This window comes from Mesitornis unicolor, unplaced genomic scaffold (assembly GCF_000695765.1).
Source record: "Mesitornis unicolor isolate BGI_N332 unplaced genomic scaffold, ASM69576v1 scaffold43074, whole genome shotgun sequence".
Lineage (NCBI taxonomy): Eukaryota > Metazoa > Chordata > Aves > Mesitornithiformes > Mesitornithidae > Mesitornis > Mesitornis unicolor.
Window position 1 is genome coordinate 1 of NW_010180189.1, and position 22,929 is coordinate 22,929.

At 35.7% G+C, this 22,929-nt stretch overlaps 1 protein-coding gene across 1 annotated transcript in view; it reads left to right on the forward strand.

Moving 5' to 3' along the window:
- Window positions 1-369: 369 nt before the first annotated feature.
- Window positions 370-22,929, forward strand: part of TAF2 (TAF2 RNA polymerase II, TATA box binding protein (TBP)-associated factor, 150kDa) — a 39,869-nt gene continuing 17,309 nt past the window's right edge. The window contains exons 1-12 of the mRNA XM_010183030.1: window positions 370-422; window positions 1,911-1,965; window positions 2,785-2,945; window positions 8,719-8,837; window positions 10,175-10,316; window positions 10,686-10,917; window positions 12,662-12,846; window positions 13,414-13,527; window positions 14,809-14,908; window positions 16,568-16,653; window positions 20,916-21,051; window positions 22,488-22,642. Of these exons, the coding sequence (XP_010181332.1) occupies window positions 370-422; window positions 1,911-1,965; window positions 2,785-2,945; window positions 8,719-8,837; window positions 10,175-10,316; window positions 10,686-10,917; window positions 12,662-12,846; window positions 13,414-13,527; window positions 14,809-14,908; window positions 16,568-16,653; window positions 20,916-21,051; window positions 22,488-22,642 (1,538 nt within the window). The remainder of the gene's footprint in view (window positions 423-1,910; window positions 1,966-2,784; window positions 2,946-8,718; window positions 8,838-10,174; window positions 10,317-10,685; window positions 10,918-12,661; window positions 12,847-13,413; window positions 13,528-14,808; window positions 14,909-16,567; window positions 16,654-20,915; window positions 21,052-22,487; window positions 22,643-22,929) is intronic.

The following is a 22,929-nucleotide window of genomic DNA, read 5'->3' on the forward strand; positions in this document are numbered from 1 at the left end:
GCGGGGATCCCTCGGCCGTGCCTGCCCACCTGCCCCCGCCTTCCCGATTGAGTAGCTGCCACCTCCGCTGCCCGTTGAGCCGGTTGATTCACGGGGTTTCTGCGGAAAGGGAGCACGCAGCGCCTCTGAACTGGTTTCGTACCCTCGGTGCAGAGAGAAGTTATGTAGAGAGACTGAATGCTGTTTGTGTTGTAACTGTGGTGCTTATTCGAGCAGAAGATGCCTGACTCTTGGGAGTTGCAGATCTGCTGGGGAGATGAGTGATCAAATACATCTTGGCACAGGAAGAAAACAAAGGACCTGTCAGGCAAGGATGATGTTGGTGCCAGTCTGACGGCCAGTAGTGTGTGTTTAGTGCTGCTGTTCAGGATGAATAGGAAGAAAGGAGACAAAGGATTTGAGAGCCCACGACCATATAAATTATAAGTATCCTTTTTTTTTTTTTAAATTTCTATACTGTGACTCATGTAAATTTAAAGCAGACTACAGGCTGATCAGTAATTATTTACCTGAAGAGGCTGAAACTATTGCTTATGGTGTAGCTCGCACTCAGAAAATGTGTGTTGTAGGTGTCTGTTTTCTTGTGTAACTGGGCTCGCTCATGGACAGTGAGTCTGTCAACCATGCATTCTCATTTTAGATTTACACTGTGTTCTTCAAACCTTGGAGATCTCTCCATGCAGTATTAGCTCTATGGACCATGCTACCATGTTTCATTCTTACTGCTGTATCAAAACCTTTTTACCTTAGGGCTATTTTAAATATATATAGAAATTCTTGTGTTTGTAGCAAGCAGCTTTGTTAATTAAATTATCATTTTTACACACTTCACTGTTTTGGTTGTAACCAAGCTGGAAAGCAGTTGGTTGTGAATCTTTATGTATTTCTGTTTATACCACCTCGTTTTCTTGATAAGTCTTTAACACAAATGTAATTCTAAGTAGGATCATTCTTGTTATCATATACATTTTAATGTGTAGGTAATGTTTGCATCCATCACTGGATGCTAGACGTTATCATTCTTTTGTAGGAATTTTTACTGACCTTGCTCAACTGAAGCAAAATCACTTTTTAGTGCACAGGCTCCATGTGCATGTAACGTGTGGTGTGGCATAGAAATTGAATTATTACGAGGTTCTGTCTTGAGTCACGAATAACACTACAGTGAATTGTGAAGTTGCCACCTACTACAGAAAAAATATATAAATAACTTCTAAAGTTTTTAAAAAGTTGGAATTATTATTATTTTTTCCACTTTAAAAATTAGTTTTATTTATCAGGTGTTCTAATACGTTATTAAAAATTTAAGGAAATTCATTTGACATGTTTAAAATACCTATCTTGATTGATATGTAATCATTACCTAAGGTAATAAATTCTTGCGACACGCTAATTGTAAAAACACATACTGTATCTTTTTTGAGATATAGTACCCGCTTACATAAATTACGTGTGAGCGCTAACTTATCACGTACATTTTCCACAGATCTCTGATTACAAATGTTACAACTGAGAACTGTTTCCAATAGTGCACGTTACTAAACTGTTAGAACTTGATTCTATGCCATAGTAATACCATATTTTTGCAAACTGTTACGTAATGTTCAAAAGTGATGTTGTTACCTTCCTCTATTACTCGTAATATTCATACTGTTACGATACTATGCTTCGATTTTATTGGAAATTTTCTGACCTTGTGTGCAACTTCTATTCATTATTTGGTTTGGACCGTGTGAGAGACCTAGACCATCATGAATTCTCCTTATATAAATATATGCTATATGCACTATTTATCTCTATGTACATTCATCCTGTATCAGCTCTCTGTTTTTTAAAATCTGGATAAAATATTATTTTAAATGGTAGCATTTGTTCAAAACCTTACTTATTTTAATTTTTTTTTCCAGCACAACTCACCAGGTAGTTTGTATCAACAACATAAATTTTCAGAGAAAGTCTGTTGTAGTAAGTATTTTTTAATAAAATGTGAAAGTAGAAATTAACAGTCTGGGGCTTCTTGATGCTTTTAGAGGAAATAACTGCACACACAGATGAATGACGTTCTTCAGCTTCTTTTATATTTTATACTTCCTAATCTGATGTTCACAAGTCTCTCATTCCTTGAGATGCATCAAATAAAATACATTCCGATTTTGAACACTTTAATCTCTGTAAGGAAAAGCTTTCTAAAAGAAAGTCACTGGAATGTAAATAATATTACGAAGCAATTTGCAATTCAAAATTGACCACGGCAGTGTTAGCTGATGTTAGGGATGGGGTTATAGAGTTTTGTACTTATATGTGAGCTCTCTAGGGCTTTGAAGAGACTTCCACGATTTCAGGCCTGAAGTCATTGAGGCTTTTAGTGCATTTAGATATCTGCCTGAATGGATTCTGCTAATGTTTTAAAAATCAGTGTCTCAAGCTCAGATACCAAAACCTAAAACATAGGGTTGAAGATGTAGTGATGCTTGTAACTTGGAATTGGTCCATAGAGACAGATTATTTCCAGTAAAACAAGCATGATTGTCAGTAATTTTGAAGGTTTTTTTTATTTGTTTTGTTTTATTTCACAGCTGAGAAAATTCACCTGTTGAATCATACGAATGGAAACATTCTAGACATCTAAAAGGGCAAAGCAGTTTCCTTTTTATTTAAAAGAAATTACCACCTTTTTTACCTACAATTTTCATTTGAAAAGCATTGATAAGAATTGTCTTTATATATTTCGACTGCATGAATTGATAGAGATTTTACAGCAGATTTTGATTTGTGTTTTCATAGGGTTATGTGGAATTGACGATATTTCCCACCGTTGCAAACCTGAATAGAATCAAACTGAACAGTAAACAGTGCCGGATTTACAGAGTAAGAGTCAACGATTTAGAAGCAGCTTTCATCTATAACGATCCAACGCTGGAGGTTTGTCACCATGAGTCAAAGCAGTAAGTCGTGATGTCTTTAAAGTTCTGCAGATGTGGTGTCTTCTGATGCTGTTAAACATGACCTATTTTATTGTTCTGGCAAGTTTTACCTGGTGATTTCTTAATGGTAACATAAGTTTCAGACAGAACAGTTAACCTTGGGTATCGTGGCTTAATTTTGGTAAAGTATTTTGGCAATTATTTTGACTCTTGGGCTGTTGTTCTTTAGAATTCCTTTATATTTGTATTATTTTGTAAAGTTATCGGAAACTTTTAGAAGTACTTTATGGCGGGGGGGGGAAGTGGTGAATGCCAGCAGTGTTCTCATTGCTTAGGGAACTGTTCTTCTCATGTGTTTTTTCACTAGTAAGAAAATATATTTGGCTAAAATAGTTTCTTTGATGGGCTTCAGATTTATCTATGCCCAACTTTTATGCTTATTTATTTAAATAAAATCTGGTTACATTATTATGGCAATAGCATTTTGTTTATATTCCTGTAGAGAACATTTTACAGTGCTGCAACTACGTTCATATCAGTTTCACATGAGAGGATTGCACTTAGTTTGCTCAGCAGCATGGGCAAATGCTTTCACCAAGTATTCTCTTTTGATTTTACTGAAACTTATGTTCATGTTCTGTTGTTTAGAGGAGAAAGTGAGGTTTTTTGTTTAGCGTCCTAGTGGTATAGTGGAACATCATCTTTTTTCATATTACCCTGTTTAAGAGCAGTGAACGAAATTTGGGAACTATGCATGCAAAGTAAAATCCTGTCTCACACAAGGCTACAGTGGCCTGTGGTCTTTGCTGCTGCAGGTTTTCACATTGCTATTTGGACTTAATAGAAAGTCTTTGTGTTCCGTATCTCCTGTGTTATTCATAGTTACAAAAGACGGAGGTCACCAAATATTCTTAATGAAAAACTAGTCTGCTTCCTTATTTTGGAAATCAAAGGCTTCATAGGTTACAACGTATTACATGAAATGTGTATTTTTTCCATTTAAGTCCCTGGTCACAATTGTGTGTCAAACATGACCATAGCTACATTTTGATTAAATACAGCATCCCTGCTTTTAAGGCAGGATTGCAAACAGAAATGCTAGAATTCTAAAAACTCTAGAATTGGTTCCTCAACAAAAATTCATAAGTGGATTTCCTCTGCCCTTCTTTACAAAGAACTGCTTCTAGAAACAGCAGTAATTTGTAGTCTTCATATCTTGTCACCAAGGCCAATAATGCAAGCAGTGTCAGCTGAAATTGTTTCTGCCTCACCATGATGTTCTCTGTTACTTCTTGGGTGAGATCATCTGTCAGATCAGCTTTTTTCAGTGTCTTGAATTTGAACATTCAGCTTGTTTTCAGTTCAAGTAATACTTATGGGTTTTATCATCTGTTGGTCCAAAAATCATTGACATGTGGTCTCTGCCGTTTCACATTTTCAGTGCTGCTAGAGGTGAAACAATTGGTTTTGGTCTTGTATATTTTCACTTCTGCTGAATGACAAAAAAACCCCTCACTGAAAAGGTAGTTAAAAGTTGGTGAATTCTATAAGAAATGTTAGGAACCTTTAATTAGTGCATTAAATATATTTTATTTATAGGTAACGCAGTCAATTCCTGACGGAGCAAACATCTGAACAGTGCTGTAAAGTATAAAGTAATTCACATAGTTTTACCATGTGTACACAAGGTGGCAGAGAATCCCATTTTGCTCATACTTTTAAACTTGGACATTCTCTTCCTTGTCTTAGGGCTGTTGAGTGTTACAGCTGCCTCTGTCCACCTCATCTTCCTCCTTTTCCTTGTAAATGGTTGCTTTCTCAATACTATCAATGTAAGAGAAATGGGTTTTATTTTTCTGGGCTGTAGTATGCAGAAATCCCACAGAGTGTATTCTGAGTACTGAGAACTGCTTGTATCTCCACCCCTTTTATGTTAAAACAAGCAAGGAGACCTATTTTCTTAATCTTGTGGGTAAGAATATAAACTGTTAAATAGCCACAGCAAAAGTGTGGAGTTTTAATGCGGTGGTTTGAGCTGTGTTAAGTGGAGTTTGTGATGGTCCTGCTCTTACTTGGTTATGTGCTTCATGTGTTTGTGTGATGACTGTGGTGCAGGATTGAGAAGCTATTGCATTTTATTATTACTTCTGTGTAAAGGGAGATACGTTATTGTATAGCTAGCTAATGTGCACATAATGCTTTCCTGTGTGTAAGTACTCTGTTCTGTGTAAATTTAACCTTTGGCTATGTATACCTGTTCATTCACTAGCCCAGCTTTTTTATTTTTTATTTTTTAACTTGAAGCCTGTAGTTTTAAACATTAAAAATAAGATGTTTTGATACCCTCCAACTTCACTCTTGCCTTAATTACAAGCAGCAGTAAGTTCTGAGAGAGAGCAGTGTGGTAGTCTTCAGGGCATGTCTTGCAGTAGTCTTACTTCTGAAAAGTCAGTGATCAAACTTTTAACCTATGCACAAAATAGAAAAATTACTGGTGAACTGAGCATGTGTTGTTTTGCTATAATGAATAGGCTTCATTTCCAGTGGTGTGATGTTTATCTAGTTTTAAATTCATGACAGATTTTGTTAGAAATTAATGGAAATGAAGAGAGCATTTGAAGAAAGAGATGGCAAAGCCCTTAACTTTGAGCAAGACTGAAAATTGATTTTTATATTTTAGTGTGCCAAAGATTCAGATCATTGCCTTATTAATAAATTACCTACATGTGTATATGTATGTATATAACATATATATATATAAAAATAAGCTTTATTTATAGTATATGCTATATCATATAATTTGAGGTTGAACTACAAAGCCAAGTAGAATGATAAGTTAATTGTAAGTAGTGGAGAGTAATAAATTACATGTGGATCAAAGAACTTATTTTGCCAAGTTGATGTTAAATACTGTATGAATAAAGTTCTTTGTAGACTTTATGTTTAGGCTCTGTAACAGTTAAGTAGTACTGCTGCAGCTAGTAGTGAGAGATGCTATGGTAAGTTGTTATGGAGATATTTAGAATCAATGAGTAGCTTTAAAAAATAAGTCTTTGCAGGATTGCTTGTTTCTAGTCAGTCAACAAGCATGCACTTGGGCTGTAATGAACAGTGTTTTGGGTGAATTCTGCTAATATAGTGTATCTCTACCAGGAAAAAACATGAATGCGTGTTACTTTTTCATTGTCAATCTACATTTAGCATTAGGACAAATTTATCTTTGTTCCTTGGGCTGTAACTTTTGGCATGTTCTCTGCCTTTGTTAAAATGGCCATATCCAGTTTATTGTGACTAGTTCAACCTATGAAAAAGTTAATCTATAGTACTAAGCCTTTAATGGATTCCTTTTACAATGAGTCACCCATTTGAATTGGAACACTTCACAAAAATAGAAATATCAAAATAGACTGTTTTCCGGAAAATGTTAAACCCGATGGAGTCTACCTTTCTTGCTATAAAATCATAACATCTTCCTGTCTACAAACTGATTGATGGTTAAAAGGTAACCACAAGCTCATCACAATTCTCAAACTTGGAAAAAATTCTCACTGGTGAATTGGAAGGGGATACCCTGTCAGTAATTGTGAATTTTCAGAACCAGTTTAGATTAAAAAGAAAAACTTTGAGACTTTATAGTCTTAACAGAATATTACTGTTGTTTGCTGTTGATTACTAAGATAGTTTTATTCACACAGTTGTTTTTTAAAGAGAGTTTTTCCAGTGATATTTCCTTGCCTTCCTAGGATGCCATTTGAAGACATCAGTTGTGGTGGTTATGATCCCATTGACAGTCCCTCACATCTCAGTAGTAGCACTTCTTTGACCCCTCAGCGTTGTCAGGTCAGGGAGCTGAACCAACTGAGAGATATCTGCAAAAAGAACAACCCACTTTTTTTTTTTTTTTCCCATTTGGCACTTTGAGCTGCATCACCACAGGGCCGGATGAGAGTAGTCTCCTTAATGAGTGAGAGCGCAGGAATGTGTGGCTGAGACTGGGAGACAGCACATCAGCTGGAGTTCTAAGTTGGTTTGAATTGTTGTAGTATATTCCAGTGTATGAATTCGACCTTGTAGTTTTAATGCTTGTTGGCATTGTATCCTATCTTTGGGTACGCCTCAGCCATGAAAAATGAAAAAATGATTATGTATTAAAACTTGGGTTTTAGGTGTTTCTATACTCGTATACTCTCATTCACTCTTCACACCCTGTTTTCAGAAGCTTCCAAGCAAAGTCAACAAATTTACTGCTTCTGACATTCTCAGTCTTGGTAGTGCTGCCAGGGATTTTGTGCACTATTATTGCCAAAGATCAAGAGCTGCATGAAAATATGTTCTCAATAGATTTCAAAGTTTTTTAGATGTGGAAGGCTAGGAATATAAGCATGGTGTTTGACATACCTAGACTTCTATGATGATCCTGGCATGGTTAATTACCCTTCATTCTTCCAAGTACGGTACTGTAATTTGGGTTGAATGCTGTTTTCTCTGTGGGTGGTGAATAGAGAATGGTTAGATGAAAGTAAAATCCTGAAATGAGATCATGTCTGCTTTGTGTGGACTTCAGATTCCATGGAAGAGTGGAGTCCACAGCCAAAAGTTAATTTACTCCATTGTGGTGCAGTAATGCTGCAGATAGCTTTATGCTTGATTGCGACTCTGCTCCCACAGTGGTTGAATCCATCAGTGGTACACACCTAAATGCTCAACATTCTGGGAAAACATGTGATCAATAATTCAAACACTTTCTATTCATTGTAGAATTGTGCAAACTTTTGAAGAACTCTGTGTACTGGAGGATTAGAATTAAGAAAAGTGTTGCTTCCATGTTTTACAGAGCTTAAAAATCCATTCGGAAAAGTGTAAAAGCTGTAGTGTAAAGATGCAAAACGAAGATTATTTTGTAACTTGACTGGTCAGTCCTCCAGTATCTGAACAAAATCACATTAAATAATGAGAAAATAATGTCCTGCTCATCATCGCTGTAACAGCAGACACTTGCATGTTCCTGTGCATTTCAATATAAAATAGTTAATCTAAGCCATAACTGAAATAATGGTATTACTTTGGAATGAAATGTGCAGTCAATTAGCAGCTAATATATAGTAGCTTAAACAGCTCAAACCTGTTTACAAAAGTTTGTGCCTGCATCCTCAATAAATGAATGATTTAAAATTTAAAAAAATAGTTTCTAGGTACTAAAAAGTATAATGCATATTTCTGTGTTTTAGTGTATTAAAGCCAAAACTCTAGCATCTAGTATTTTATGTGATGTATAAAAGAGCATAAAGGAAAACTAGTTCTGTCCATCAAGCTAAGTGGAGGGAGGGGGGGGGCGGAAATTGTCAGGCTAAGATCTTGCTGCACATGGAAAAGCAACTTAAAAGCAAAGCTGCAATATATGAGGAGGCAGATCTTCAAGACAGATCTTCAGAATAAACATACAGACTTAATGCAAAGTGTTCTAAACCAAGAAATTCTAATTGCTATTCCAAGAAGCATAAATATTACTCTTCTTGGGAAGTAAAAAGCACTGAGCATTTCTCATTAAATTTATTGGGGATTGTTACTGCTTAAGTCTTTTAGATCATGGATCACCTCTATAAGAACCTAGTTTTAAGTTCTGGTTTTTTGAAATCTAATCTTTACTACTTCTTTTTCCCTTCACTCCTTTGAAAACAGAACAGTATACTTGGTTGAACATGTAGTATGAAATTTTGTATAGAAGTCGTATAACTTCAAGTGTTTTTCTGTCGTTCAGCGTGTACTTTAAGAATTAACTGGGTGTTTCCGACAGGAGGAATCTCAACTATTTTTCCAATGCCTATGCTGCCGCAGTCAGTGCTGTGGACCCAGATGCTGGCAATGGAGAGCTCTGCATTAAGGTTCCCTCGGAGCTGTGGAAGCACGTTGATGGTAAAGTAGAGAGACCATACTGAAAGCTTCATTTAAGATGCCATAGAGTTGTTAGCTGTGAGTTCACATAGTAGATTTAAATAAATAGACATAGCATTACATTATGAAATGGTGGTTACTCTTTCCTTTTTTTCCTCACCTGTATCTTTCTAGTTGAAGTCTGAAAAAATACCTTCACACCTCTCAGTAATGTGGAGAAGTGGTTGCAAGATTTCTCAAGACCCACTGTAAACAAACTCTTGGGTGCTCATGAGCCCAGAAGTATACATGAGGATGTGGGTGTAATGGAGTATGTTGAGTGCTAAATTATAACTGAATCTGCTTGCAATATATATGAGTCAACAAAGAAAAGAATTTTCAAGGATATGCTTACATATGTATTGCTTAAAAATGCTATATTAATTTTTTCCCATCTCACTTAAACTTCACATCAGTTTAAAAGTGATTCGATAGTGAAAAGTAGACTACTTTATAAACTGGTATACTAGATCCTGGAACAAGTAACTTTTTAAATAAATTACCATCCCTCATTGATTATTTTCTTACATGGATTTTATTAGTTTCATGTTTTGGTTTTCTTACGTGGTTTTATCAGTTTTTCCTGTGGATTCGAGAGACCAGTGAGAGAGAAAAAAACAATTATATCGTGAAGCTGACTCACACAGTGTTGTTAGATACACCTTAATGGGAAAGACACTTCTTTAATTTTTGTTTAAATTCTTGTTGTGTTACTTACAAGCCTAGAAGGGAAAACATTCAAACGGGTATAATTTTCATTTTCAGAGTTTGAATGCCAAAATATGGTGAAACTTGCTGGGTAAATTTCACTATAGGCCTGAATTTCTTTTCTTGCCAGCCCATTCATAGGTGAGATTTCAGTGAAACTAAACCAAAGCAAAAACACTTCAGTTACAGGAAAACCTTTAATAAGAGGTTTTAAGAAACTGCAAATGACATTAACATGTCTTTTATGAATGTGCCTGTAACATGCAGTTTTTGTAGAAAATTATTTAAAAGGAGAACATGGTTAGGGTACAATCACTGTGCAAAGATTCTTTGCTATTGGGGAGTTGGAAGATGAGATGTAACTCCAAATGCAATTTTTATTAATTAATAGAGGATACAAATTTATAAGAATCTTTAAGTTCAGTTTAAGAGATCTCAGTTCCATAAACTTTTGAGCTGTGCTTTGTAAGTGGATCTGGAAGTCCATGAGAATGAAGGAAACACAATCTTGAAAGACCAAGAAAAAAGAAAGACCAAAACAAAATTATTATTCTGAAATAATTTCCTGTAAGTTGTATATCTTTACTCTAATTTTGGTCTTGGTGCTGCAGAGTTAAAAGTCCTGAAGGTGCATATAAACTTTTCTCTGGACCAGCCGAAAGGAGGCCTTCATTTTGTGGTACCCAACATGGAGGGCAACATGGCAGAAAGAGGAGCTCATGTCTTTTCATGTGGTTATCAAAATTCTACAAGGTAAGGAAACTGTCTTTGAATGTTAGACAGTATTCCCTATATAAACTTGAAGTGTAGGAAATGTGAATAATTTATTTGAATTCTTGTAAGTTTGATAAATTCTAAAATTTAATTTGTGCTTGAAAAGAGCTTACTGATGTGAAGTAGCATCTAATGATTAGTAACTAGGATTTCCAGTCTTCATAGCTCAGCTGGAGGTAACTGCAAAGAAATTTTTAGTGCTTTATGAAATTAATGTATAGTAGGAGTCAGTATGTTAACGTGCAAAGTATTTAGGAATATAGTTTGGAACTTGAGAGAAAAAGCATCTGTGAAAAAGAGAAGTATAGTTGTTAACCATTTTTTTTCCCTCAATCCTAACTTCCCTAGATTTTGGTTTCCTTGTGTTGATTCATATTCTGAGTTGTGTACCTGGAAACTTGAGTACACTGTAGATGCTGCAATGGTGGCTGTTTCAAACGGAGATTTGGTGGAAACTGTATATACCCATGATATGAGAAAGAAGACTTTTCACTACATGCTGCCCATTCCAACTGCAGCTTCTAACATCTCCTTGGCAATAGGACCTTTTGAAATCCTTGTTGATCCATATATGCATGAGGTAATAATCTTCATAGAGGCTTCTTTTTTTGTTTTTCTTTTTGTAAAGAATTAGTGACAGTTTTTATGTTGTAACCAGTACATAATGGTCAAATTTGGGTATGTCTAGATATGACATCTATTAGAACAGTTATATGATAAAATTTGTCTAATAATGCCTGTATTTAAATGTATCTCCAAAATAAAGACTTTGAGTAGTAATTCCATTTGTGCCTGAATTTATGGAGCTAATTTAACTGGAGTTAGTAACAGCATATTTTTGAAAGTAGCTTTAAATCCATTGTATTGCTGGTAGTAGATGAAAATTGTTACACAGTTGAGTAATCTTCTGAACTGAAGTTGGCATTGAGTTTTTATTCTTAGCAGATTGTTGCCATAATATGTAAGTCCACCAGTTCATATTTACACCAGTAGTTTCAGATTGGATAAGGATAGACTTGGCAGGCAGATTAAGTTACCATTTTAGCTTAAGGACTGACCTGCATATTATTATTTTGAAAGCATGATAAGAAAACACTGTGAAATAGCTGTTTTACTTAATACAAAAGCAAACATCAGATTTTATACCTCCAGCAATAGTATTCTATTGACTTTTACTGATGGAACATAATTGTGAAAGATGGGAGCTGGTAAAAAAAAAATCAGTTGTTGATATTTGATAAACCTTAACTTACAAATTTCTCTAGTTTAATTTCTGTAGAGCTGACTTGAAGTTATCTATCATTCTTAACGTGGTTCCTGTGTCACAGCGGAAGGCAGTGTTGTGGGCTGCATCATAAGTTAGTGGAAAAAATTAATATGCAAGTTTACTTGTAATTTTAGCTGTAACAAGTCTTCTAAAGCCAGTAGTACGGCTTGACTGATTTGAAAACAGCTAATTCTTTACTGGATAAAAGGAAAAATTTTAACTCCAAAAGACTTTGGATTGCAAAGTCAAAGCAAAATGTCATGTGTTTGTAAATGATAGACACTAGGTAGACATTGTTATCACAGAATATTAGGAGTTGGAAGGGACCTTGAAAGAACATCCAGTCCAATCCCCCTGCCAGAGCAGGATCACCTAGACTAGGTTGCAGAGGAACGCATCCAGGCGGGTTTTGAATGTCTCCAGTGAAGGAGGCTCCACAGCCTCTCTGGGCAGCCTGGTCCAGTGCTCTGTAACCCTTACAGTAAAAAAGCTTTTCCTTATGTTCAGGTTGAACCTCCTATGCTCCAGCTTGCACCCACTGCCCCTTTGCCCTGTCATTGACTATCACTGAGAAGAGCCTGGCTCCTTCCTCCTGACACTCGCTCTTTACAAATTTATAAACATGAATGAGGTCGCCCCTCACTCTCCTCTTCTCCAACCTAAAGAGACCCAGCTCCCTCAGCCGCTCCTCATAAGGGAGATGCTCCACTCCCTCAATCATCTTTGTGGCTCTGCGCTGGACTCTTTCAAGCAATTCCCTGTTCTTCTTCAACTGAGGGGAGTTATGTCCCCTCAATGTACTTATTGTACATTGCCTGCTAAAAATTATTTTCCTGTTGTTGCTCTCACCATTAAGAGACAATGCCATAATTCAGGTGGACATCCTGGTGCACTTTTCTGCTATGATAGTCATTATTATCACAGCTTGAAAATGCTTTTTTCTGCTGAATTTACAACAGCTGTATTTTTGTTATGTTGTGGGGTATTTTTTCTGTTATGTAACGTACTTGGTATTTATGAATTTCATCAGTTTTGTACCAAATTTTCCTGTCTGTAGGTGACTCACTTTTGCTTACCACAACTTCTGCCATTGCTCAAACATACCACGTCATACCTTCATGAGGTGTTCGAATTTTATGAGGAGATTCTTACCTGCCGCTATCCATATTCCTGTTTCAAAACTGTTTTTATAGATGAAGCTTATATTGAAGTAGCTGCTTATGCATCCATGAGTATTTTCAGGTTAGTTTTTGAGAAAATTACACCTCCTAAATCCACAGGCTTAGAAGCTCTAGATTCAAGACTATTGAGAAATGTGTAGCTTTTATTATTTTTATAGCCTCAGTTTTGGATTCTCTAGTTTGAATAGACTGGCTTTTGTTGACATTACGGGCTTTTAATGCCATTTCCAATTTTATCTGTTACAAAGATGTTGAATTTGTATCTTTAAGAAGAAAAATTGGCAATGGTTTTCTTTCTGCATTAGAAACACCATGCATGAAATATTTAAGATCAAAGTAAGTGCAGAAGTTTGATTATGTTTTATTTTTCTTCAGCTGTGGTGGGGTACCAGGAATCCAAAAGAGTTTCACCAGTTAAAACAAACTACTTTGGCTCTACAGAGTTGTAGATAGACGATAATAGCAGGAGATTTGCCTGGATTAAAAGTATGAAAGAAAAAGATGTTACTATCTCATTTGAAAACCAGTGAAGGAATTATTTTATTTGTTTTGGCTTTTAATAGGTCTCTAATTTGTTTCTTTGGAGCTTTTGCTCATATTGTGTTATTTTCTTTTTATGGGGGTCCAGCACAAATCTCTTACACAGCGCAATGATTATAGATGAAACTCCACTGACAAGGAGGTGCTTGGCACAGGCCCTGGCCCAGCAGTTCTTTGGGTGTTTTATATCCAGAATGTCCTGGTAAGTATTTTACCATTGCATTCTTTAAAAAATGAGGAGAATCTAGGAAACTAAAAATTTCATTTGCATGTTGCATTTTATCAGAAGAATAAGTGAAATAGTAACTGTAGAAGAAGGAAGGAAAAAAAATAAAACCCACTCAGTAATTGCAAACCCATGGGATTTTGTTTGTTTGAGAAGTGAATGTGAGATACGAAGTTTCTTATGACTGTAGAGACTGAACATGTCTCTTCTCAGAAACTGTTGCTACTGAATGTTGTTGTGTGCTTTGGTGCCTGGAAATTTAAAGGGAAGGCTCTTTTGCATTATGAGTAAATTTCTGTCTGATATTTTGGATGTAGAAGTGTAGCCTGTGTAGGAAGTATTTCTGGAGCACAGAACTAATAAAGTACGAAGAAGTTCGGGGGGGAAAGGTAGAAATTAGTGTCAAATGGGCAAATTCATCGGGGTGGTAAGCTGCCTATAACTCCATCCCTCAGAAAATCTCCCCCAGCTGGCTCCTGCAGTTCTGATCAGAGTTTATTTTAAAGTCTTTTGCACACTCTTTATGTATCAGGGACAAGGAGCCTATTTTTTCCTGGCAGAAGTGTATGTCCTGGAGTATCCTTGGCATGAAGAAAAAGAAACCAACATGTTTTTATATTGATGTTTGTATTATTATAATTTCTGTTGCTCTCTTCCTTATTTCTAGTCTGCTTCCATTGCAAAGTCAGTTTTTTCCTCTCTTGTAATGACTTCTTTATTTGTGCCTTTATTTACTTCGTTATAGTCTGTACATCACTTTAGTGTTTAGAATTCCATTTCATGGTCATTGTTTTGGTTTTGTCTGTATTTTTTTTCCTCTTTTAACATAACTCTCAAAAGAGGTGCTTAAATGTGTGTCCACCAGATTGTGAGAGAGATATTTTGTTTACTTGCTGTCCAGATCTTTTGCATTGCATTAAGATGTTTATCAAAAAATAAAGATCATATGTTAGCAGTTGTTTTAATTTTAGTGTTTATTTCCTCTGTTATTGTTACAGTTTCAGCTAAAATAGTTTGGGTTTATATTTTAATCTGGGCTTCTGTGGTAAAAGTTCAGTTTTCACTGGCTTTTCAGTTTCATCAGTCCTGTCCAGGTGCCAAGTTACATAAATTGGTTCACAGCTCATCAGACTCCTGTTGACTTAGAGAAGTTATATAACCTGCTGAAATTTGTGGCTATTTTGAGCTGGTCAAAAATACCACTCCTTACAAAATACCTTCTGAAGTGCTGTAATTCATGCTTCTTTCTTATTACAGGTCAGATGAATGGGTGCTAAAGGGAATCTCTGGTTATATTTATGGTCTTTGGATGAAAAAAACCTTTGGTGTTAATGAGTATCGCCACTGGATTAAACAGGTAATAACATAATAATAGTATTTTCTGTATCTTTCAGACATTACACATCAAAGAAAATGCAATAGAAACCCAGAACATAATATATTTTTTCACTGCAATCTAAAGAAATGTTTAGTAGTGTCAAAACTTAGAGATGAAATATTTTTACCACTTGCTGGAACAAAGAAACACTAAATGTATTAGCCAAAATACATTTCTGTGACTGCCTTATGAATAATAATTTTCATTGTCTCTCTGTGCAATTAGTTTTCCTCTTTTTGTTTGGACTTTTGCACAAAAAGGAAGTATAAAAAAGGATTGTACTTTTTTAAACGCTTAGAATACAGGGTTCATAAGGAGATATATTTGGTGAATTTGTTACACTGTGATGGCCATCCATATCGCTCAGAAGGGCTCCAGTTTTAGCTTGGATCAATAGTGGATCAGGTATCTTTTACTGTCATTTAAGTACTTAAATGAAATAATGAAACAGTAAAAGATCCCTGTTGAAGGGTTTTATTTTCTTGGAAAAGAAATTTCTGTCTATACCTTGGATTTCCAGAAGTAATGATCTGAGGTATGTACTTTCTAGTGATAGCAGCTGTGACTCTTCGTTCTTTACCAGTGACATTCATTCACAGAAAGATATCTTATCTTCTCCCTCTCCTTGTCATCATTCTCTTACCCTTCCTGTTCCAAAAACTAGATTCCCGTAGCCCCAAGGGCTCTGTTTACATCCTTATTCCCATGGGGAACCCAGTACCATGTGCTTATCTGCCTAATGTATATTCAGCTCACCAGTCTTGTGCTGTCTGTGCTGAAGGTGTGGGTGCTATAGAGAACTGCAGAACTGGATGAAGATCTCTGAGAGCTCTCTGCTGTGTGCAGCAGAAGTTGCTTCTGGATATGAGCTGCTCATCCTCTTCCCTGTGAGTTAGCTAAGTGCTTCGACAGAGAACTAAGAGGTGCTGCTGTCACAGCCTCCAGTGTTGCCCTTACTGCTTTGAATGTATTATCAAAATATTAAAGTGTGTGAGTTGACATGAATCAATAAATATCAATACATATCAACATTTAGAAATTCCTTGACTAATGTTGGGTTGCCAGACAGACGTCAATTCACTCTCCCTATGCGGAAGCTGACCCAATGTGATCCAAAAGCCATGTTGACTGTTGGGTGGTAGTAAACCCGTGCAAATGTCCTGCTTTGAAGTGTGCTTGTTAACACGAGCACAGCACCACACAAATTTAAACTGTTCCAGCTCAGAGCCAGCTTCTGTCTGTCTTGGACGTGGGTTTAGGTGAGCATCTGTATGCTGCAGCCTGCTGAGTAGGTATTCCCAGTATTACTTTCCACTGCAAGGAAATGGTGATCACCTTTGTTTCTTTTTGGTCAGCGACAACTTTGTTTATTGAACAATAATACGCTTTAGATACATTGTAGTTAAATATTGTTGTGGGTTGACCCAGAGTCCAGAACAGGTATTAACTGCTAATTTCTACTGGTTTATTATTTTTTGTCATTCTCAGGAATGTTGCTGATTTTAAAATGCATTTTGTGTTTGTAAACAAGTGTAATAGGAAGTATGGCTTGAACACTGATATGAAGAGCTTTCCTATCTTTAAATAACTTTTCTGTTTTTCAAAATTATACTTGCTTACATTTGTTGTACTTTTTAGGAGTTAGATCAAATAGTGGCATATGAACTGAAGACTGGTGGAGTCTTACTGCATCCAATATTCGGAGGAGGAAAAGAGAAAGACAAGTATGTTTATTTAAGCCGCAGGTCATTACAGAGTATGTTTTTATGGGGCCATTTATATATGCTTTGGGTGTGTTGCGTAGCACAAGGCCAAAGGCTGAAGAACTTCAGCTGCCCAAGACACATATTACCAGTCTCATAAAGTACATTTTCAGTATATTGTATCACTGTTGTTTTATTTTTCTTTCACTTTAAATCTTGAAGGGGATTAAATATAATGAATGTTTTTAATGCTGTTATGAAACTACTTCTTGGTAAGAGAAAGAGAGAGAATATGGAGCCAGAATTTTGACCTGAGCTATTTCTGGAGTGGTTAGTAGTCTTTAGGCTTTTTATGCTATTATCAGTTTTCTTTGCTTTTTCTCTTTCCACTCTCAGTTGCTCAGTTTTCTCTCCACCTTGCCAATGTTATACTGAGATTTCTTATCAATTTTTTTAAAAAAGAAGCATTAGATGGTTGTCTGTGAAGTACTGTTGAACTGGCTGGGTTTGTATTTTCCCAGTAACTGTAGCTTCAGTATATTGCTAGCTTAGGAATTTTTCATTATCTCTTTTGTGATACTCCTGTACTACCCACGGAGTAGTGCTAACCACTGGAGGTAGAAAAGTATTACAAGGAGCCAAATCAAGAATTTGATCCAGGTTTCAATGACAACCTTTTGCTGGGTTTGTCTTCTTTTAGATAAATGAATTTGTTATAAACACAATCTCACAAAGAGTTGCTCTTTGGAAACTCATGAGCAACATACGCAAAACTGTGAGGCTGAGCATGTGCAGGTGGAGTGGGAAATATGTGAATTTCTAAAGTCTTTATTGTGGCAGTACCCCCCTGTTATGAAAGTACAACCACAGTTATGTGCAGCAGTGGCTTTCTTGCGTTCTGAGTGTGTGCAAATCCAGATTTTATTTAAAATGAGAACTCAGGATTTGGAACTGAATCAAGTATACAAATAGCCCATTTAAAATTTGAATATTGTTCTTTTTTTGGGAGATGAAAAATAAGAGAGTTTTCTGAAATCGAATAGGACATACTGGCTAGTTTCCCAGCCAGGTGAATCATCACCAACTACCATGTTTTCTAGATGTTGACAGTTGCAGCATGTGTATGTGTGTGCATGCGAAACCATTACTCAGTTTTGCTTGTCTGCTCACGATGGATTTTGTTTTAATTCCCTATCCTGTTCTTTCAAGTAGTGAAGCAGCCCAAGTACCTAGATGTTTTTGTTACATATACTTCTGAAAAGCAAGGTACAGCTAGCAGCAGTCACTTTAGGGCCTGGAGTTGGTGATGATGTCTTTTTGTAAGGAAAATTTGAGGTCCTGAATTAGATCTTGACAGGCTTTTTAATTGGCAGCATTACAATTTGGCAACGTATTCCCCTATACAGACAAAATAAATTCAGATTAATAGGATCAGATGAAACTAGAGAAAAAGGGCACATGTTTTTAAAAAGGAAATTCACTAAAATAAAAGTCTTTGTAGCTGCTGATTTTATTAGTTTTCTTGTCTTTATTCTAGAATTGGACACAAATAATTGACAAAATCCTGTTCTAATGTTCTGAATTCCATGTTTCCTCTATGTAATGCATCACTGTTAGACACTGTTTCTACAGCTATTTCACTACTCCATTGTATTACAGCTTGTTAATAATAGTCATAACGTCACTTAAATATAAATTACAGCTTGCTGTTTCTTGTAGATTGCAAAATTCCCTTGTATGTAGATTAAGTATATGTTCCTGACTCTGGGAAATGATTTGTATTTAGGGAGGTATTTCCATAGTGACGTCTAGAACATTTCTCTCCAATATATTTTTTGCATTTCTTTGTTCTGGTTATGATATGATTCCCTGCCAAACATATTTGCATTGCAGCAGTCTCAATTAATAATAGTATGAAGAAAAAGATAGGTTAATTAATAATCTCATTTTTCAACTAAATTAGAATTAGAATATGGAAAGAAATTACTGGGGGCGGAAGCTCCTTTCAGACACGTGAATTAATTTCTGTGCAAAGTACAGGTCTAATATTCTTCCTGTTTATGTCTGGTGAGACACAAGCACTGTTCTCCAGAGCACTTATTTTAAAAGAAAAAATTCCAGAGCTTGGGACAATGAAAGAAAGGAGACTGCAGGTTAACTGCTGTATGGAGGAAAGCTTCAAAGCAAAGCTTTGTGTGTTACACTTTCATTCTGTGTTCTCCTCGCTCAGATTTTGGTTCTCTTCAGTCTTTGATTGTACTGGTACCACCCTGTTGTAAAAATTAAAAACCTCAAAAATTTATATAGATACATTTCAAATGGAAGAGGCTTATTGACAGGTTTAACATTCTAGGTCCATATTGCTGATTTTAATTCTCATTTGGTGCCAATAAAACTTTTATATTTTTCTTCAATCATTATACTTCTAATCGGAAGAAATATATTAATGTCGAATGAACTACAAAATGTAACTGTCAAATGCAAACTTGTCTCGGTTTTGATTTGCAGTAAAATAATGTAACTGGTACCAAAATCAATCAACACTTGGTATATTTACGAAGGCCAAGAATGTGGGTCCTGGCTTGGTTGTAATTTTCGAGAAAAGAATTTTACCAAAGTCAATCAACTGTATAATTGAAGCTGGATAAATAGTTTTATAGTGAGACCAAATTATTATATAATGTCTGAGCCACAGTCTCAGTTTCCTCCTTCCATTTCAGTTCTTTCGTGGTTGCTAAACCTTCCCTACCCCAGAATGGAAAAGTATCCAAAATAACAGAACCATTTTGATATGGAAGACTTTAACAATTGCCTATCAACTAGAAACAGCAAGTAGTAAATCTAAGTACCTCCTTATTCATATACTCAGTATACCTAAGAAGGGTAGTACTTGCCTGAATTTAGAAATACTTGTCTTTGTGTATCTTTTTAAAATGTTCACACAGACATTTATGAGGGAAGTCAATGGAGTCCCCCAGTAAATAGAAGGATGGAAAAAAATATTAAGATGTTGCTGCTACCTTAGTTCTTGCCTTCTCCTGAAATCTTAAGAGCTGTAGATACGGAGCTAAATGCTCATCCTTGTTCTGGTAGAACGGCTTTTTGCTTCTGGCATTTTCTAAGTTGCAACGGCCAATTTGTGATTCTCCACAAACCACCATAAAACAAGTCTGCATTCCCACTTCTTAAGAAGTTGACCTGACATGATGCGGGTCCAGTTTCTTAAGATGTTTGTTATTCATTCATGGAAAACTCAAGTGTCCTGTGGAAAGAACTAAAAGAAAGAACATAGCACAACAAAATACAGTTGCCACAAACTTGGTTCGTCAGTAAAATAGTCAGACTTCTTATTAGCTCTACTTCTCAACTAATTGAAAGGGGGCAAAAAGGTCTAATTTTTCTTGAGAATTATAGTATTACAGCTACTTTTCTACTTTGAAACTGGGCTGTAATTCAGAATGTTTGTGTTCTGAAATGTAATTTCAGTGTTCTGAAAGTTAATTTTAAAGCTCATCAAAATTAAGTCTTTCAGTGTTTTATTGCTGTACAGCCACTAACACTATCCAGAAATCAGTTCTGTTTTCAAAAGTTTCAGAGTTTCACTATTTGTTTGCTTCTGATATGAAATGAAATTAAACCTTTTAAAATATTTTGCTTATAGATATGAAAGGTGTGTGTGAACAAGCACCACAGATAGTTCAAATTATGGAAACAGTGTGGCAGCTGTTACATGACGCTCTGCCTGGTCTTCCTTGGCACATTGCCTGATTTAGAAGACATCAGTTTGCCAAAGTATTGAAAGCATAAAGTTGCTAACTGAAATATAAACCAAGCAATTCTTTTGGCTCATCACATGAAAGTCTGCTGTGAATTTTAAAACTCTTACTTTCTTTGATTGCAAAAATTATTTATTTACATGTAAAATATTCACAGTGTACAATCACTTTTAAATGGAAGTGGAGCAGGGGGGAATGTCAATTCATGAGTAATTTCCAGACTAAAGTCGCAGATTCTTTGCTCTGGTTGCTACTGCTACTCCTGTCCTTACAGTAATACACAGATGTTATCTGTCATCCTCTATACAGTCCTTGCTCTGTGCCAGGCACAGACACCCATGTCACATTTCTGTACAAGTGTGTGGTCAGTTTAAGCATGTTTTAAGTAGAAGAGATCCTAAGTAACTGTTGGTGCAGCTATAATCTTGGTTGCTAAGGTGCATTTAATTTTCATTCCATAAAATGCAAAATAGAGAGCTGCTGTTTTATTTTTAATTTGTTTTCCAGCCCTGCATCACATTTACATTTTTCTATCAAGCACCCTCATACCCTGTCCTGGGAATATTACACTATGTTCCAGTGTAAAGCCCATCTTGTTATGAGACTGATTGAGAACAGGATTAGCATGGAGTTCATGTTACAGGTAGGTATTTAAATGATTGTGTGGAATATAATAACTTTATTTATAATAACTTTTTCTCTTTAGTTGCTTTTCTGTTCATTAAATGGCATTTAAGAAAGAATAAAGCATGTTATCATAGGATTCCATTTGTGTTTTCACTTTTGGCAGGATAGAACAAACATAAAATGTAGGCTATTTGCGTTAGGATAAGGTTAGCTATTACTCTTATATGTAACTTGTAATACTTTTAATATTGCATATTCTCTTTAGTGTTAAGGTGTTTCGTTGCTTTGGGTTACTGTGATTGGCTGTTAACACTGAGGACCTTTTAAACAGACCCTAAGTGGTGTTGCTGTGAGCTGAGCTACTCAAATTATAAGTAATGAAAATAACAAGAATCCAGCTTCTGCTCTCTCTACTGTGTAAAACTTTCAGTGCTAGAGGGAGCGTAGGTATTTAAATTAGAAGCAGCAGTTGAATAGAAGATTGTCATTTGATTCTGCAATGCTTAAACTTCTGCAAAGTTGTAGTTTTTCTTCTTTACTAAATATGTATTGTGACATGCCTTAAAAAAGATAGGGTCTTATAAACAAACACCGAGTTAGAAACTGAGGAACCTTTTCCTGTCAGCTTCAGATTTTGGGGCTTTTGTGGTGGTGGTGTGGTGGTGGTGGTTTGGTTTTTTTAAGGATAACATGTATGTGCATATGCTAGGGCTATTATAAGCAGTTGTCAGATTGAAAATACAGCAAATGCACCTTTTTTAAAGCTTTTCTTACATAAATGTTAATTATTTATTGCAGTTTTTATAAAGGAATAGCAAAGCAGAGAACTTACTGACTTTTATTTCTAAAAAGCAGATCTAGTCAGTTTTACTGTTGACAGTTTTTGAAAGCTGATGGTCATTTAATGGATTTTGTGTATGTATATGTAACATTGAGGAAGTTCTTTGGAAATGCTTATGTACAAAGAATTGATTAAAAACGCACCTCTTGCTTTCTGTATTACAATTTGGTAAATAAAGGTCACACATGCTTGCAGTGATTTACCTCAAAAATCACATGGTGTTGAAGTATAGAGGTGCTTAGAACTGGAAAATGGATGCCAAAAAGTGTTTCCAAGTTGTACCTGTAGCAGTGATTAGCAAAGAAATTTTTTGTTTAATTTTGTTACCATTAAACATTTCTCATGTTAAGAAGCTGGAGCTTCAGAGCTTTTCTCAGTGTCATGAGTGGTTTGCCTTAAGTAAAAATGTATTTGTGTCTGAAAATCACAATTTCTGATACAGACAAGCAAATATTTTTCTGAAATGTCTTTATTTTGAAAAGCTCTTTTTGAGGCCAGTTATCAGTGACTCAGTTTATTGACCTTTAGTTGCATTTCAGCTGCAGCTAAACAGAAGACCTTATTTTATATATCAAATATTTACTGAAGGTAATAATTTTTTGTAATTTTAGGTTTTCAACAAGTTGTTGAGTCTGGCCAGCACTGCTTCATCTCAGAAGTTCCAGTCACACATGTGGAGTCAGATGTTGGTTTCCACATCTGGGTTTTTGAAATCTATCTCAAATGTCTCTGGCAAAGACATCCAACCTTTAATAAAGCAGTGGGTGTATCCTTTTTATTCTTGGACTGGATTGTTAATCTGGAGAAAGAATTTGTTTTTTAATTGGCACTATTAAAGGAATGTGAAGAAAGGTATGAAATATCTTTGCTTAAAACAGTTAAGTGCATTATTCTTTGAATTAGAAATAGATGTGAGCCACAGTATCACACTCCTCTTGTAGTCATTTAGAGTATGCTAGCTTCTTTGGGTGTTCTTTATTAGAAGGGAATTCATGATTTTAATTTTTACTTTAAAGGAAACACAAGAACTCTGCTGAAATTTAAGGCCAAATT